Below are 19,857 nucleotides of genomic sequence, written 5' to 3' on the forward strand. Positions count from 1 at the left end.
AATTCTTTCTAAGCAACTCTAAGTTTAAAAAAACTGCTTTTCTAGAATACTTTCTGACAAAAATTGTAAGGATAAAATTATCTGCTTCAAAACATTAAAAAATAAGCAATCTTCAAGTTCAATTTAAATAAAAATAAAACTGAGACACCTTCTCATCTCTTCTTCCTACTATATATCTATTGTCTTAGTTATATTCATGAGGAAAAAATATAATTTCCATTTGTAGCTCAGTTTTTAATAATACATTGAAACAATACTGAATACTCCTCATTAGAAATGTTTTAAAAAGTTCATTATGTTAATGCAAATATGGTATCTTTCAAAATCTATAAGAACTAAAACTTTCAAATTCAAACTCAACATTGAACCATTATGTCATGGTATATAGTTGATGAGATTTGGAATCAGACGAAACTATCTCTTTTCAAAAACTTTCTAAATCTGTAGTCCCGAATAGATTGTGTAATTTCTCTATACCAGTCTTCTAATCTGAAAATTTAGATGGAGATAAACTCTCTCCAAGACACCTCCTTATTCTAAATTTGTGTGATCTTTAAGAGAAAGGAGCAAGAGTTGACCTGTTTCATTCCCTTGGGTCTGATTATATAACATAGTATCACAATATTCTCTGGAGCTCTTGAAATCTTTTGTTAATCCAAAATGTCATAATTTTAACAATTAATATGTTAGTCCTCATGTAAAGGAAGAGAAAAGGAGTGAAGAAGAAAGGAAGGGATGGAGGGAGAAAGAAAGATAGGAAAGAAGAAAGGAATAGAGGGAAAGGAAAGAAGAAAGAAAGAAGAAAAGAAGGAAGGAAGAAGAGAGGAAGGAAAAAAGAAGGAAGAAAAGGAAGGAAGAAGGAAGGAAGGAAAGAAGGAAGGAAGGAAGGAAGGAAGGAAGGAAGGAAGGAAGGAAGGAAGGAAGGAAGGAAGGAAGGAAGGAAGGAAGGAAGGAAGGAAGGAAGGAAGGAAGGAAGGAAGGAAGGAAGGAAGGAAGGAAGGAAGGAAGGAAGGAAGGAAGTAAAAGAGGGATAGAGGGAGGGAAAAGAGAAAGTGAGGGATGGAAGGAAATGGAAAGGAAAGTGAGAAGAAAGGGATGGATGGAGAGAGGAAGAAATGGAAGGAAGAGGAAAGAATGGAAAAGAAGAAGGAAGGATTAAAGGAAATAAAGAAGAAAGAAGGGAGGGAGGAAGGAAGAAAAGGAAGAAAACAACAATTTTAAGTGATTACCATTTGCCAGCCACTGTGCTAAACACCAGGGATTCAAATATAAGCAAAAAGATAGATAGTCCCTCTCCTAAAAGAAATTACACATTAATGAGAATTGATAATATATATCTAATTGAAAAGAAGTTAGATGGGATTGAGAATTAAATTGAGAAGTCAGGAACAAGGTCAAGAGGATAATGAAGGATATCAAGGTTGGGAATTTCCACAAATCATTCCTATTCACCTTGTCCATCTGTGGGATCAGAAGTGAGTGTCTCACACAGACATACCCTCAAGGTAAAAGTGAAGATGAAAATCTATATCAGACATGCAGCAGATAGGCTATGTATAATTTCAACACTGATATCTCCTTACCCTAATCTTCATTTTTATTTCATCAGCAGTTTCTGATGGTTAATACATGAATACATAATTTTAGAGACAATTCTACTCAAGAATATGTAACTATACACATTCTGACAGGATCATTTTTGTATGAGGGGAGCCTCCACATAGGCACAAGGCACTTAATACAAGAGTAGGAATGAGGGCTCCCTAAACCCGAGATGTATTAAATTCTCTGTGACTTTCTGTAGGTTACACAGACTGATATGGTATAGGACAATGCCCATCTTTTCAAGTACATCTTGTACTTGACACAACCCTGAATGTCTGCAGCCAATCAATAAGCAATTTATAGCAATAGGTTATTCTCCTTAAAACGTGTTTTTAAACAGTCCTGGTTAAGGAATGCAATTTATACAATAAAAACATTATAAACCAGAACTATTTTGAAAGCCTTAAGGATTCTGATTAATACAATGACCAACAATGATCCCAAAAGATTGGTAAGGTTGCACCATCTTGTTGCATTTATCTTAGCTACAATTTTTATTTGCTACAATTTTGATTTGATAATCTAACTACTTCTGTAGCTCACTAAATATTTCCTCCACTCAGAATTAGCTTCAGATCTAATATTCAGATGAGCTGATTAAGGAATTATTAGATACCTACTACAGTAGAGATATTTAACCTGGAACCAAGTTTCACGAATTTTTTTAAAGTTTTTGAAAACTATTTCAATCTAATTAGTTTCTTTTGTAATCCTATATATTTTATTTTATACATTTTAAGACATTATTCTGAATTAAATTCCAAAGGCTTTATCAGACTTTCAAAGGGGTCCAGGATCAAATAAAGGTTAAGAACTTCTGTTTTACAGGAATATTGTGTGGTATTTTGGGAAAAGTGATGGATCAGAAGTCAAAAGACCTGAATACTAGTCTCATTTTTGCCATGTAGTAGCTTTGTGACTTGGAGCATGTGACTTATTTCCCTAGACCCCACTTTCCTTTATTTATAGGATAGAAATATTAGTATCAGTTGATAAATATTATGGATTCTTGTTATTTGTTGTTGTTAAGTCATTTCAGTTGTATCCAACTCTTCATGATTCTGTTTGGGATTTTCTTGGCAAAGAAGATGGAGTTGTTCTCCACATCCTTCTCCAGTTCATTTTATGGATAAGGAAACTGAGGCAAGGAGGGTTGGGTGACTTATCCAGAGTCATGCATCTGGTGTCGGAGGTGAGTTCCAAACTCAGGTCTTCCTGATTCTAAGCCCAGAGCTCTATCCACTATCTGCCTCCACCTCCTAGCTGCCTGCTCAGGTTTTAAAAGCGTTTATTTATGTCTTCTCTTCTACCCACAGCCCTTTCCATGGACTATTAGTTGGAATTAGCAGTTGTCATTGGTTGGAACTGACAATCACCTTGCTTTTCCCTCTAATTATGGTAGTGGTCAGTTTTTGTCAGTATCTGATATCTAAAAATATCTACTCCATCTATGACACAAGATTCTAATGAGGGACAAATTAGACAGTGTGGAAATTATTAATTGCCATTATATTTTATAACTAACATAATACTAAGCTGATAATTTGATTGATATCAGTCATATATGTCACAGAGGGAGTTCTTTTTCAGGTATGAAGTGGATTATATGTTTTCTAAGATCCTTTCCAAGTCTGAAATTCTGAATATTCCTTCCTGCCCTAAGCATACCTTCTACTTTCAGATATAATCCTATAAACTCCTAATGGGCCCTTTTAAACTTTCTCCCATTTCTTGTGGTTTTGATCCTTTCTTACAGTCAGGATGTCTGTTCCCTCTTCTAAGTGACAGCTTTTCAAATGCCTAAAGATAACCCTCATGTCAGGGAAGAAGGTATGATATAGTGAGAAGTACCAATCAAAGACCTAGGATTGAGATCTAGATTTGATACTTGCTCTATGACCCAGGTTAAGGTTAACTCACTTAACTCCTCTAGGCCTCAGTTTCCTTATCTGAAAAGTTGGGGGGGTTGAGATATAGACTCTGTAAAGTCATTTCTAGCTCTTTGATTCATAACTATGATCTATGTTTCCACTAATCTATTTTAATCCTTTGAAAACATCAGAAAAAGGATGTGGGATAATAAATCATGCATACCTGCTGAATATCATGCTCTAAATCTATAGCTATAATAAAAATAAAAGTCAAATTCTTACCTAAAGTTTCTGATGTTATCACTGAAACACATAAGTGAAGAGTTTAGGGTTGCATGTACATGTCTTTGTGGGTGCTAAAGAGGAAAGAGAAGGGGAGAAGCAGGCTAGAAGAGATAGAATGGGAGAGTAAGGAAGAAAAGGAGAAAGAAATAGCTGGAGAGAAAGCTTATGATGACCTAAGAGGAAAAGAATTATTATATTTTGCTGTTACCATAAAAAAATACTTTCAGTATGGTTGCCATCACAGTGTATTTGAATACTACTGCATTTGAGGAGGATTTTCACTTCCTATGTCTGGCTATTTGAATTGTTTAAAAAACAACCCTATAAATCAAGAAGAAAAAACACACAAAAATATTTATAAATACAGTGCATCATAGTTCGTCAACCCATGTGTGTGAGTTGTGGGAGGAGGGTAGGGTTAACCTGCATTGGTTTACATTGATTGATGTTACTTAGGACTAGGGCAAATTACTTCAACCTCAAAACTATTTTCAAAGGTCGAACATTATTAAGCTTAAGAAAGAATTGGTAACAAACTTCAATTGTTCATTCAAAAAAAACTAGCAAAGATTTGGCCATCATCCCAAGTAACTAATTCAGGAGAAAACTGGAAAAGGTCAAGGAGGACTAGTATGTGGCATTTCTCTTTTTAATCTCACATCTTGCTTTTGCTGTTTACAGTAAGAGATTATTTAAAGATGGGAAGAAGGGCTGGGTAAATTCTTAGGCCATTTTTATACCAGCTCAAGAAAGCACACTTAATAAAAATAAAATAATGCAGAATATAGTTCATTATTTAGCAGTGCTATTGTATTTTCACAAGCTGCCTCTATAAACTGAATGGCTCATCAGACAAATCCTACATGGATGACACATTTGTAAAACAGGGATGATAATAGCACCTTCTTCACAGATTTGTGAGGAGAAAACATGGAAATGTTTCTTAAGAGCTTTTCAAACCTAAAGTAGTATATAAACTTTAGCTATTATCATCATTATCATTGTTTCAAAAAAGGAAACAGTGAGCCGGAAGAACCATTGAATTCAGATTTCATGGTTTTATGTACCTGCATTATCAATGATTTTAGAATTGGAAATCCTAGAAATAGGAAGTCCATTAACAATATAACGAAAAATTCCCAAGACAAAACAAAAACATTTATGTATTTGCTAAAATAATATATTTTTTCAAAGATTAACACTATGTCATAATTGGTCAGTGGTCTAAACTGTTTATATCATCCTCAGAACATGTCAAAATTCTTTAAAAAAAAAGAATAATGAGTAAACAATAAAGTAATTCAAGTTGTCTCCACAGGCTAAGACACCAAGAATTCTAATTAAGTAAAAACCTTATAAATTAGCAAAGATAATTATTTCCTAACCCCAAGTCACTCAGCATCCCCTCTCCCACCAACTCCCACATTGTAGGCCCCACACATGTTCTAGGATCCACTCTGCAATTCCCTCATGGCTACTAAAACCTGTTCTACCAACACCACCTTCCCCTTGCCCTCTACCACCACATTCTGATATTCTGTGGCAATAAGCCACAACAAAATTCAAAAGCTGAGGAGATAGAAGGTAAAGTGAGAGTGCTCTGCCTGGGGAGGCAATATATGTACTGTGCTGCATCAGTCCCAGCCAAAGGATGGAAGAGCCGAGTGTGTTTTGGGGGAGATATTTGTGGGAGTCAGGGCTCCATCCTATCTGAATGAAAGAGGACTAAAATTTAGCTCATTGTCCAACCAGAAGTCATTTGGTAGCAGGAGCAGAGACTGGTGAAAAATGAATTTCTCAGCATGAGAAGATGAAGTATCACATGAAGAAGGAGTCAGAAAGTGATAGGAGAATATAAGGGAAAAAGACTGAAATTACCAAAGGTCACAACAAGAAGAAAATTCATGTAAATATATCTATAGAGAAGAGAATAAAAAAAGAGATGTCCTCCAGGACATCTAAACAAGTCAGAACATCTCTGAATCAAGATTTCAAGAGAAAGAAAAATGAATAAACAAAGCTCAAGACCATTAGATACCTTCTCTTCTAGACCCCATATTGCCTGTACTCTTCAAAGTATTGTAAGAGGAAACTAGATAAGGGTGGATCCCCCCCCCCCATTTCCTCTATTGTATTTGTCTTAATTTCTTTCTGAAGGACTCTCTACCCTGATTCACAGAGCCTGGGAGCAACATCACACTGACTTAGATCTCATTGCCTTTGAACCTAAGTAGAGTGTAGCAGCCCTGTTATACTCTATGTGGAGGGGCAGGGCCACACCCAGCACAACAGCAAAGTGCAAAAAATAGAATAGTGGAAATTTGGTGGTCTTGTCTCATTTATCAGTGGCAAAAACTTCACATTTCTAAACATGGTGGTTCTGTGGCCAGGATCCACTAGAGGGTTTTGTGTGTGTGGACAGAGAAGTGAAGACTTACCTTGTTTCATCAATGTAAACGGCTTCCAGCACAGATGCTGCATATTCAATATTCTTCTTTAAGTCTACCACATTGATATCACCTTTTTCCAGCTGTTTTACTAAACATCTTAGTCTAAGAAACAGAAAGAGAAAGGAAAATCCATTTTATGATGGCTTGGGAAGAATTTCAGACATTCACATGTTTCTGTGTGAAGAATACAAAACAGCAATTTCCTGCTAATCATTTCTAAGAATACAGTAGATACTAATAAAGGTATATATCTGAATACCTACACAGCCATGTTTATTTACCTATACATGTTTTATTATAAGCATTACTGATGTCTTTGGCACAGGAATAGGATCTGAGCCTGTGATTTCATGAACTCTAGAGAGCTCCCAGATGAACCCCATCTACCAATATAGGTCAGCATTTTTATGCAATGTAAGTTGAAAACTGTTGCCTATAACACATATTGAAACCAAATTCCATGCAGAACTCATGGCATGTTTGGGAACATTGAAGGTAATATGTGAGTACACATACATACATGCACATATGTGTATATATAATAGTGGAATAGATGCAATGCAATAGTTTTTTTTCAATAGATTTGTTGCTTTTCAGTAATTTTATTTAAGGAAAAATTCAAGTCCTCCACTGACCACTCCTCTTGCCACACCTTTTGGTCAAATAATTGGTTTAAGGCAAAAGAAGTAAGAAGTGTGGCAGGAAGAAAAATGGTAAGAATTTGAAGAATTTTTTCATTTGGGTCAAAACTCTAAGGTTTTTTTCTCAACTTTCCTCAGTCCCTCTCCTCATACACAAAATAAGGTTTATTCTAGAATTTTCAAGGAAAAATGCTTCAAAGGATCAGATGGCCACATAAAATCACCTATAATCCAAGATGAAATAAGCTGAACAAATGTAGTTTAATCTTTAATATGACTTAATTTACTTATAGAATCTGTTTAATTAGACTTGTTTCTTTTGGGGATGTATGAGATTCTGGCTGGCTAACTAGTTTGTTCAACTTTTAGAACATTGAAAAAAGCTTTGAATCTATCTTTTTAATGTTTTGTTTGTGTGATACTTGTAGCCACGTGTTCTTTCAAAGACTAGGAAATCTCCCAGTATTATTTTTTTCTAATCTTGTTTATTCTATTTCTGTACTCATTTCTTGGTACACATCTACCCCCCCCCCCGATTTATAGGGATGCTTTCTATATCTATACTGATCACTCACTGACATTTTCTCAATTTTATCCCTCTGTTTGGAGAGCTGAAGTGTGGAGCAAATAACTTCCCTAAAAGCCTCCACTTAAAATGGACTCAGAGATCTCAAAGTCCAACCATTTCCCATTAGCTTCTCTCTTGGATTCCACTCCAACATCATCATGCCTGGGACAAAAATACCTCCTCACTCTCTTAAGCTTGATTTTATGTATCAAATCCATTCTAAATCTAGGCTTCTCTTTACTAGGCTCTACTATACCTTTGAGGGAGCCTAACATAACTTTCCCTCCCATTCCTCATGAATTTCTTGTACAGTTAATGACATTTACTATAATGCTGTCCAAAGTAATATAAGCACATTTCCTTAGACTAAACATAACAAGAAAAAGAAACACTAGATAATTTATGGGAAAATTAAAAAAAAAACACAGGATCAAAGGTCAAACTTATAAAGGTTAAAGGGATCTCAGAGATCAATCATCTAGTCCAACCCCTTAATTTTATAACTGAGGGAAGAGGCACAGGGCTCAAAAGGAACAAATCACTAAAGTAATAAGCATTAGGTGTGGACACCAAACTTATGTCTTCCAACCTTTAACTTAGTATACTTTCTATGGTCTCACATTTCAACATCTCAAATGCACATACTATTATCAGGATTATACTTGGAATAAAGTATTAAGAAGAAACTACATATATATTAAGATCTTAAGCTGTATTTTCAGAACAGAATAATTAATGTCATCAATTACATTAGAATTGAATTAAATTAGAATGAAGCAAGTGGCTAGAAGAGAATGTGAGCTGCAGATACAACATAGTCTATTCCTTCACATTCTCTGCAGGAGAAGTAACTTCACACGGTGTGGTCTTCAGTTATTGGTTATTCCCCACAGAGCCCAGGTTGGCTATTTTCCCATTTTTAAAAAGTTAAGCTCTTGAAATTCATGAATAATGGCTGGTGACTACAGGTTCTCATAGTATTGAAATAAGGTTTATATAAATTATGTATACATTTTATAAGGATTCTCTTTCAATAGAGTAAGCAAAAAATCCTTTTCTTAAATGACTTGGACACATCAGAAACAAAGAATATATGTTTCCTACTCTCTCATTCTTCAGAGATACAATATGCAGAAAGATTTATTGCTTATATTCCCTGTTAGGATTTAATCCCTTTCCTAGAAAATGTGGTTGCAAAACAAATTATGATTTATAAAAAAAACACTGAGGTACTATTCTATGATATTTTGACTGAATTTCTTGGTAATTACTTTGGATGATTTCCAGACCCAAGACAAAGCATCTTGGGTCTTGGAATGTAGCTAGTAATTAAATACATGCTACATGGCATAACTGCCTGTAAATATTTTACTCTTAATTCCATTTATATCCCTTATCAATGAAAAAAAGATACTACTAATCTAAAATCAATCAGTCATTAAATTACCAAGAAATTTTGGGGAGGTATGGATACGACCATATCACTTCCCAGTGGCTTCCTATCACTTCTGACTTGAAATATATAATCTTCTTTTCTCCATTTAACGTCCCTCACAATCTGGTTCCATCCAACATTTTCAGATTTATACAATTTACTTTCTTTCTTGTACTCTTTGATCCATCCAATCTAACCTTTATAGTTATTGTTCCTCACACATAGCACTCTATCTTGCAATGGCTCTACCTATGCCTGGAATGCAGGGTATAGTTTGTGCCTGGAATGCAATCCTTCTAATATTCCTTCAAGGTTCAATTTAAGCAGCATCTGCTAAGTATTTTCCTGTTTTTTGCAACTGATAATCCTTTCTTATCCAAATGATCTTAATAGCAATAGTAGGAAGTAGCAGAGGGGAAGAGAGCTTTGGAGAAGAATAGCATAAGAGGCAGATGGACAATGATGATGACAGAGAGAGAAGTTGAGCAGAGAACAGTGTATAAAGAGTACAGGAGTAAGCAGTTAACATCTATGCTTAAATAGAGGAAGATGCAGGACAAACTGCAGCAGAAACACCCAACCAAGCACATTCAGGAGACAGAAATGACCAGTGCTGGTATAGATGAGGGGAAACAGGCATATTAATAAATTGTTGGTGGAGTTGGGAACTAGTTCAGTCATTTTGCAGAACAATTTGGAACTATGCCCAAAGGGCTATTAAATAATGTTGCACCCTTTGACCCAGCAACTTACAAAGATTTATTTGCCCCATATTAATATTCAGGCCCTCCTTACACCCCACAAAACAATCGAGTACTTTTAAAACTAATAAACATTTCAACAAGTATTTATGTGGTCAAAGTTCCTACTTGCCAAAAAATCACAACTACAAAAAATAAAATCACAAACATATGATACAGTAGTTAAGTACTATCACAAGTCTCAAAGTGAACCATTAACACTCACTGGAGTTAATGGGTTATGGTAACTGAAGCATCAAGCCCTTCCTTTAAAGAATAAATTAATAATAGGAATAAGTACACTTATTAGGTCAAAAGAAAACTATCCTAAATCACAAAAGTTGACACTTCAGATGTGACAAGCAACCAGATTATATGAGACATTAGAAAAATTCATTCCTCACATCTCCATCTCCCCATATAAAATCAGATTCAATCCAGGTAATATTCATATATCTTATCAGATTTATTTTAAGTCACTTTGTAAACTGCCTATAAAACCTAAGCTAGAAACTGCCTGCCTAGTAATTATTCTGCTTATAAGATTGGTGAGACATTGACCAAATTCAACTCCTGTGCCCTGCAGACACATACAGAGAGAATCTCTAACACTTCACAGCTTCTTGTCTGCATGATCACACTTCTTTCACCTTAAAAGACTATTAGGCCCTTAATAGTATCAATTTCACCAGGTGTTGGAGAGAGAGGGTGCTAGATGGAAAAACAACAACAACAACAATGTAGTATGATAGGGCGGTGGGGCAAAAACCACTGACTTATCTTAGATTTGGGTGGTCTGTTTTTTTTTTTTTTTTTTTTTTTTTTTTAGGCACAAAGGTTTCATATTTTACTTAATGTCAACTTTTACAAAACTGAGTTTACTGCCATGAGTAGTTATTGTAACTAAAAGATGTGTGGAAAAGTTTGTTTATTAGTATAAGTCATCCTTTACTTAAATAAAAGATTACAAACGTTTTTGGTTTTAATATAAATTTCCATCTGAGCATAAGTGGCCAGGCACTGTACATTTTACGTTATATCACTGAAAGCACATTGGCACAATTATTGCAAAAACAAGGTTGTTAATAGGAATGTTAATATAGAATTCTACAGTATTACAGATTTCTTTGGTACAGTCTATGTACTGTAGTTGTGCTCAGTTTACACTACCATGACCTCTGCCATCACATCACTTCTTGTTAGCAGTACCTCAATGCAGTTTTGTTTCACCCACTCTGTAAGGAAGTAAATTTTCAGCAGTTGTTCATTTTGTGTACAATATGGTACAATAATTATTATAATAGATCAATGAAAACCAATGCAGATTTTAACTAGAAAATTATAAAAATAAGCTTATAAAGATTTTTCTATTTTTTATAAATCAGCATTAATAGTACCTAATTTGAAAACTTATATTTTTTTCAAAAGTTAACAAAAAGATGAATTGCATGGGTAAGGGAAGACAACTGTAGACTATTAGTTAAGCCCAAATGTTTGAATTCATAACAGTCGACATACTATATTAACAATGAAGCAGCTTCAAAAAGAGAAAAAAACTTGAAATAAATGGGATGGAAATCTATAGCACTTTGAGGAACAAAGAATTGATTTTCAATCAATAAGCAATTATAAATGTTTACAAACAAGAAGTTTCCATTATAAACTAAAAGTAACCCTTATTTTTATATCCAACAGGCTAGCAAAACTTTGAATTTATAAACAAGACAAAATTCTTAAGACAAGTTACAAAAACATCTCTGCCTCTTTAGTCCAAGAAGCAATCAATAACCATTCAAACAATTTTATAAAAAGGCAAATTATCCATCAAATAGAAACAGCTACTCATTAAATATACAAGTATGACACAATCTTAGAAAACCTTGAAAAACACAAAAACTTATTGTTCCTGGGCAGTAGTCACTTTTTCAAAGTGAAATATGTTGACTAGTTATTTTATCAAGTCAAAAATTTAAAGATCCCAAATAAGTTGGCAGTTTAAGAAACTGTAAACAATCTGGTTACCTTTTTAAGAGTATAACCCTTTAAACGGGGAATGGGGAAAGAGGGAAGAAGTGTAGAAAAAAAAGACTCAAAACCAAGATCCTATATTGGAGCTCTCCTAGCTAAAGCTTCAATCTGAACATGTCTTTGGCCAAGGTTTAAATCACTCCTAAAAGGGAAAGGGTATTAATGCTATTGCAATGAATATGTGCATATTACAATAGTTTAATTAAGTGGCTGAACAAAATATCCCCAAACATGAAGTGCACTGCTGTGTCCTTATTTCCTTAATTCTCCTTCACTTGTCCCTATCTTCTGTTTAAGTTTCTAACAAAAATAGGTGCAAGCAGAAGACAAGTTCTTTTCTCTCCCTTTCCTACTCAAAATAAGAATAGCATTTGAGAGATCTTACTTCTTCTACTTCTGTCCTTTAGGCCCAACAGTTTATTCTTTGTTGACTATTTAGACCCATTATCTGAGTAGGTGATTTGAATTTTTCTAATAAGAGATTAGTTAAATTTATCAAATGTCAGTGACACATACAATGAATACTTCCTTTTCTTTAGATAGCAGATATTCCTTCAAGAGAGGGAAAAACGAAAATTTGAATCTTCACAGTATAGACTTGAGTTTTCCCCTATATAAACATGAGCAAACAGTATAACACAAAAAGAAGCACTTCATTTTTTGACAACGACTTACCAAAATCCAAATTAAACCTTTCTGTCAAATTCAGATCTTTCTAAATAAAGGTTCATTCTAACTGACAAAGCATTCTGCATACTGGCACTTAAAAGTTCTATGCTGTTTAAAGGCCCCAAATAATGGCTTTCCAAAATTTCCAGTTTGTTTTATGAGTCTGAATAGGAAAATGATATTTACAATACACTTTAGGATTTTAACATCCTATTTAAAAATGAAATTACATTTCACTGTGTGTTATACATATCTTAAAAAGTTCATTTCAATTAAAGGCACTTCTAAGGCTATAATTATATTATCTACAGCAAACATTTCAAGATTAACAGTGCATATCATTTTAAAGTTAGTTCCTGTGTAGTAAAGGGAAGGGCATAAAATTTTAAAACCTTGTTCTAAAGATTCCTTATTTGACAAGATGATTTAAAAAAATAAATTATGGCCTCAGTGCACTAATATAAGCATTAGTCAGAACCAATTAAGAGATAATGTAACTAGAGAATTATGTAAATATAGAAATACTAAAACCTAGTTTCAAAGTTATGTTCCTACTCTTGTCAACCTTTTTGGCAATATCATGTGGTTGTTCTGGATTTTTTTTTGTTTCATATATTTGTTTTTGCTTCCTTGAACTGCAATCAGAGAAACCTCATTTGGCAGTTGGAAAATAGATACAGCAAATAATAATAATAATTTGATTAGCATAATCATATTCATCCCCTAAAGTAGTAAATGAAATTTCTGCTTTCAGATCACCTGAAAATGAGCCAGACCTAAAAAAAACAGGGAAAGGAAATCAAAATCAAAGTTTATGCTTTAAAAATTGTGCGATTGAAGCATGATTCGGTTTGCTTTTAAATATTTGTGCAAATTTCAACTATTATTCTCATATATAAAATTATTACACCTTCAGATGCCACAGTTAGCAATGTTAACTTGGAGGAAAAAGATTTCCCATTTTCTTCCAAATGTTCATAAAGTACATTTTAGTCCTCATTTGCTAGTGTCTCAGTAGACAGCCATATTTTGGCACCATTTAAAAATTTGCTTAATGGTGTTCCTAAAATGCTTCTTCTGCAAAGGTTCCCTATAGGTGAAAACGGAAATGAAGAGGAAAGAAACTCTGGCGTCCCAGATGTATCATTTATACCATTTGCTTTAAAGTACATCCTACTCTGATCCAGTTCTGAATAGCTGGATTGCGAGGAATTGCTCTTGTACTGTCGAAGACTCCTGCTGAGCATATCTATTTCATCTGTCAGAAGAGATATTCTATGAAATGCTGTAATGAAGCCACCATTATTAATCTGAGCCTCTGGAACCCAACGGAAGTAGCAGAGTTTCCACAGTTTTATGTGTATTCCCGAAATGCGGGGTAGAATTACACCATGCAGGTCAACAGGTTTTGAAAACCAGTCTCTAAAATATTGCTCCATATCAGTGCTCTGGCTGTCAGTTTGCTCTATATCAGTCTTTAATTTCAATATTAGTGAATTTCTCCTTGGAAGCAAATCTTGATCATTGATGAGTCCATTCTTAAAGGAAGGTGGCATTCCTCTTAATGTAGAGCTATAATTTTTCTTTGTCCGCTTAAATGATTTCACTGACCCATTTTGTACACATGGTGCACTCTTTCCAATGTATAAGGGATTATTAAAAAGGGTGCGATCCTTTGCTGCAAATTGAAGAGACCAGTCCCAAACCGACGGAAATTTTAAGCCCTTTTCATCACCGAGTTGTATATTTTTGCTAATAGCAAATTCTGTGCTTTGTTTTACTCGCTGATGAGGAGAGTTGAAAAGAAAAGTGCCAAACAATGAGATCCGTGTACTGTCATACAGCAACATTAAATAAGTTTCTGAAAATTCAAAGGCTGCTGGATATTGCTCTAACAGCTGCCAGATGGAGTCCAGAAATAACAAGAATAAGGGAGACTCTTTTGCAGATCTATTTAAGTGGTTACATCTGTCTAGAAATCGATATCCTGCCATGACCCATTCTTTCTGTATCAAACTTTGAAATCCAGTAATTGTTCGAAAATGAGGATCCAGCATCACTTGAATGAGAGAAGCTACGAAACAACTCAGATCCCTTCCTTCTTCCTCTCTAAGGATAACTGAAAGATGTTTACTTTCCAGCACATATACAAGCTCAGCAGAATACTTTAGGAATGCTCTAACATACTCTAACCAGCGAGTATTTTCCAGTGAAGACAACCATTTCACTTCTGTTTCCTCATAAGGCTCATCAACACAGAGTTGCTTAAGTTTTACAAATGCAGCTTGTATTTCTTGAATACTAGGCAAATTCTTATCCAAATCAGATTTGTACACATCACTCCTCTGTGGATGACTTTTGGTTATTGCAGTACAAATCCTTTGATCTATTTTTTTCTGTTGCAATACATCTTTTATGAGGGCCATTCTTATAAGAGCACTGCCATTAGAGTGATTCCAGCACCATAATGGCATCCGCCTCCCAAAAAAAGAATGAGAATAGAGCTTTAGATCTTGATCTGCCAAAGAAGATGGAACTACAAAATATTCTGGAAGGCAAGTAGAAATCATGTAGCCCTCATTAATTGAACAAACTCTCCATTCTGAGGCACCTGTCCTTTTGATTTCTCTATCCCAATCAGAGAAAGTTTCAAATAAAGGAGTTTTTTGACTATTACCACCAGGTATTCCTCCACTTCCAGAGTCTATTCCATTAATATTTTTAGCTGTATTGTGGTACTTTTCCCCAACGTATTCAAATGCAAAGAGTAGCTGGAGATCAGTTGGCTGAGAATAATGAGCTATTGCAAGGCACACCTTTTTGGCACTTTCAGGACCTGCTTCATCAAAGCGAAATCTGACAATTCTGAAATCTTTACAATAGATAATTAGCTCTGTAGGATTAAATTTGAGTTTCTGGTTGGGGCCTAGTATCTTCTGTTTCCTTTTGTTGTCATTTACTGTTACAATTTGCTCAATACATGTTAAAGGTACATCATGTTCACCAAGGAGAAGGTTTGTATAATGAAATTTCTGAAATGGCATTGGATCATCTGTAATAAAAGAAATTTTGAAATTACTGCATATCAGCTTTCCCCACAGATCATATTGACTTGTGTCTGTTGCAATGCATTTCCTCACAAAATTAACTTCATTTACGACTATTTCGCCTGGCAAAAGCACCGGGTCCAGCTTTTTAATCTTGGGTTCAGGAATACTCCTATCTTCATCCTGAGGTGGAGGAGCGGGCGGCAGGAGGTAGGACTTGAAGGTGGGTCGGGGCGGCTTGAGAGAGAACATGGTGCCCCTCGCGGGTGCTTCTTTCCTTCCCACCCTTCCTCAGAGAGGGTGGTGGGGTGACCCACCCCGGTTGGGGCGGGGGGACAGTGGCGGAGGCAGGGTTGCTTTCCCTCCCCCTGGGTGGTCTGGTTTTTAACTGCAGCTCTGCCACTTATTATCATAGGTCATTTGCATCCCATTTATTAGCTTTGGTTTATTATCAGCAGAATAAGACTACTATAGCCAAAGTTTACCTCATTCAGCTATTATAAAGTGCTATGTGAATTTGCAAGTGTAATTGAAAATCTGAGTTATTTTATTAGCTTCCAACCAATAACACAGTAACTTAAAGTAATATCACAAAGATACAGTAACTCTGACTTGAAAAAGGCTATAGAGATCATCAAGTTCAAATCTCTCATTTTACAGATGAGAAAATTAGACCAGAAAAATAAAGCCATACAATTAATTAAAAGGAGAGTTGAGAGTATACAAATGGTCTCTTTTGGCCCAGATATCTTTTTGTTCTTTCGATTTTACTATAGTTCCTACCACCTTTAAGCATATTACAATTAATTCCTGAAGATTACCAAAAGATAACAGCTGTGATTCCAGATATTGTGATGCTCATCTATACAATTGATAGTAACTTTATTAAATAACCCAGTCCAGTTGCTTATAAGCACAATACATTTTCTCTTCCTTGAACTGAAATTCATTCCTTAATTGCTCAGCAGTGAACAGAACCATAGAATTATTGATGATATCAGAGAAAATACATGGATAGTTTATTCAAAAAAGTAACTTTTAAAAACTCTGACATTTAATTCATTCTAACAAATTTTTGTTGGATACCTGCTAGATTCCTACAAAGCTCAGTGAGAACTAGACAGGACAAAAAAGGAAGCTTAACAGTCTTGCTCTTTTTGAGAAGGGAAAGTTTCAGACACATAAATAAAAGAATATGAGAAAAAATAAAATCCAAAAATATATGATAAAGTAGCAAGTATTATTAGAAGCCTAGATTTGAGCCATTAATATAGTTTGGAGTTAGTGGATGAAGCCAAGTGAAATGTCAAATCAAAATCCATTATCTGTAATTATAAAAATAAAAAAAATATATTTTTAAATCTGTAAAATCCATAATATACAAAGAAAAGTGACATCTGGCTTTCTGTTTTTTTCAGTCCTCCTTAAAAGAACATGTGTAACATGATGATACAGTATTGCTCTCCATATTACTAGAAATAGTGTATGTGATAGAAGCCGACTTGTAACAAATGATGAAATTATGAAGGTGCACTGATCAGATGACAAGACTAAGGAATAACCAAAGGACAGTTTGATTTATATTCATGCCATGTCAAGAGAACTAGAAGGTCACCAACCCTTTCAATGACACCTGCTGTGGAAATTTATAGAAGGACATGGATATTATTTGAAGACAAATGAGAGGACATCATTGGAAAGAATTGATCATTGATATGGAAGATCCATTGAAGCATCAACCATGAAATTATAAACTATCAGCATTAAAAAATACAGGATGAGTGAAGCTTTAACTTTCTAATCAATATCTAGAGATAGAAAAATATCTTTTCAAAACTGATATATAACATCATTTATATTACATTTTTATGTATATAATCTAATTAAAATATAATCAGATTCCAATTAGACTACCAAAGATATGAAAAGTTTAATGCAATATCAAACCTCTAAATGATACATGAAACATTCTCCAAAGGGAAATATAGACCTACCCCCCATGGTGTCGTAAAGTCAAAAGGGAATAATGTGAACTAAGCCAACTTTGATATGTTTAGCTTTTTGAAGGTACTTCTGTCAGTTCTAATGATCAGGGCATATTCTCAAAGAGAAGAAAGAATTCAAAGTAGCAACACTATCTTTAAACATAAATGCTTGGCTCTCTGATTCATTCAAGCAAGTAGAGTTGCAGAGAATAAATAATTCAATCTTTTGATATAAAAGAACTGATCTGTAAAAAATGAGTATTTTTCTAGTTCAAATAAAGATTTGCCATTTCTGAAAGAAAATAATTGTTCAATACAATTTATATATACCTAAGGAGTCTCACATTTTCCTCCTAAAATAAAATTACATGGCCAAATCTAACAATATCCTTACCAATCAACATACTGACTTCTGGTATTGATCAGTCTTGCTTTGGTTGGATAGACTAAAAAATATTGCAACCAATGCATTTTGGAGCTATGTGACGCTGTAAACAGAAAATATTTAATATGCAAGTAAAATCTCAAAGGAAATGGTAAATCACTGCTCTAATTCAAGGTGTTAATTTATGACCTAATGTGTTAATGATAACCAAATAATGAAAACAACAATAACTATAACAATAACTTGTCAAAAAGGAGACAGGAGACTGATGGACATTTTCAGAGCACATAACATCAGGTTAAAAAGGTATGTGCCCTGAATCTATAGAAATAATCAAATGGGTATTTCCTCTGGGCAGAGGCTATGAAAAAATAAATATCTTTAAAAAGGAATTTAACATTTCCACAAAGATTCAGTACAGTCATTCACATGACTGAATTTCAAATTTGAGTTCAAATTTGAGTTCAGATACTCACTACCTGTGTGTGGCCCTGTAGAAATCTGTTAGCCTTTCAGTTACTGATAATCTCTCAGATGTTATCATAGTTTTCTCAATTGTAAAATGGAGATAATAGCATCTACTTCCTTGGGTTATTATTTTTAAAGGGCCTAGGATAGTGTCTAGTACACAATAGGTGCTTAATTAGCAAGGAACAGGGAGTCAAGGTGGTGGTATAGAGACAGCAAAAGTTCAGACCTCCACAAACCCTTCTTTACCAAATCAAAAACACAATGCTTTGAGGGGACTGAAAACCAAATCTAACAATAGGACAGAGCTAGGGAACACTCCTGCTGTACTCAACTTCAAAAGTACACGCCCCCAAAAAAAGCCTGAACTCTAGAATATGTGGGTTTAAGGGGAAGGAAAAAGGAAGGTCCCAGGACACCTCGCCCAACTACAGTACTAAGCCTCCATCTGTGGCTGGAATTTCTGGATAGGCAAGGGCTCTAGTCCAGAGGGAGTACCTTGCTGGCACAGCTGTGCCAGGCTCAGGGCTTTGAACACAGGTAGCATAGAGGCAGCTGAAGGAGAAGCACAGAGCAGGCAGCCTAGGTGCAACCAAGACACACCATCTTGGGCACCCCTCCTTTCTTGAGGTTTTGGCCTAAGGGCACAGCCAACTTTGCAGATCAACTCTACCCTGGATTAATCTTATCAATATGGCAGATAAGAAGCCTTCAGAGGGTAGAGAAGCTAAATCTCCAACATCCCTCCCATGCAGACTAATCTGAGAGTCTTGCTGACTAAACTCCAAGGGTAAAGGCTGTAACAAACTACAGGCCAGTGAGAAGCCCAGCTTCTTTTCAGTTTCTGCAGTCAGTTGGGGAAGGTCTGACCTCAGCGTGCTTTAATACCATCTGCCTAACCTGGTCAATCAGCAGAGCAGAGAAGAAGCCCCTTCAGGATAGTATAGCCCAAACCAACAGATTCAGAAAATGAGAGGAGCAAGACTACAGGCAATTATGGGTTTGGGGGTGGGAAGAAGGGGGAAAATATGAGTAAACAATAGAAAAAAGAAGTCACAATCAACAGCTTCCATTCAGGCAATGAACAAATTGCAAATGGAACAGAGGAAGATCAAGGAACACCAAGCAAAAACACAAAAACTCCAGCAATTTGGACACAGGCTTTGGAAGAACTCAAAATACAATTCAAAAAACAATTAAGAGAGGCTGAAGACAACTGGAAAAAGAACTTAAAAAGCAAAATAAGTTATCTGGAAAGAGAAAACAGTTTTTGAAAGCCAAAATTAATCAGCTTGAAAATGAAGTAAAGGAGATGAAAGATCAGAAGGAGAAGGAAGACCAAAAAGCCAGGGTGAAATTCAGTCTTTAAAAACTAGAATTCAACAACTAAAAGCAAGTGACTTCACAAGACAGCAGGAAGCTATAAAATAAAATCAAAAGAATGAAAAAATTGAGGGAAATATGAAATACATCATTCACAAAACAAAAGATCTAGAAAACAGGTCCAGGAGAGTCAACTTAAGAATCCTTGGACTACCAAAAGATCATGACAAAAGAAAAAAGCCTGGAAATGATTCTACAGGAAGTTATCCAAGAAAACTGACCCAATATTCTAGAGCAAGAGGGATAAGTGTAGATTGAAAGAATCCACAGGTCACCCCCTGTGCTTAATTCTCAATT

At 35.1% G+C, this 19,857-nt stretch overlaps 2 protein-coding genes across 5 annotated transcripts in view; both read right to left on the reverse strand.

The window, feature by feature from the left end:
* The window catches only part of PDE1A (phosphodiesterase 1A), a 455,171-nt gene that overhangs the window by 150,712 nt on the left and 284,602 nt on the right, over window positions 1-19,857 (reverse strand). For all 4 annotated transcript variants that reach the window (XM_007494476.3, XM_007494477.3, XM_016433729.2 and 1 more), the window contains one exon: window positions 6,200-6,313. In XM_007494476.3, coding sequence (XP_007494538.1) covers window positions 6,200-6,313 — 114 coding nt within the window. The remainder of the gene's footprint in view (window positions 1-6,199; window positions 6,314-19,857) is intronic.
* LOC100020247 (myotubularin-related protein 10) lies at window positions 10,507-15,701 on the reverse strand. Its single transcript, XM_056794100.1, has one exon. The coding sequence runs from the start codon at window positions 15,589-15,591 to the stop codon at window positions 13,282-13,284; it is 2,310 nt and encodes a 769-aa protein (XP_056650078.1). The 5' UTR covers window positions 15,592-15,701; the 3' UTR covers window positions 10,507-13,281.

The sequence above is a fragment of the Monodelphis domestica genome, chromosome 4 (assembly GCF_027887165.1).
Source record: "Monodelphis domestica isolate mMonDom1 chromosome 4, mMonDom1.pri, whole genome shotgun sequence".
Lineage (NCBI taxonomy): Eukaryota > Metazoa > Chordata > Mammalia > Didelphimorphia > Didelphidae > Monodelphis > Monodelphis domestica.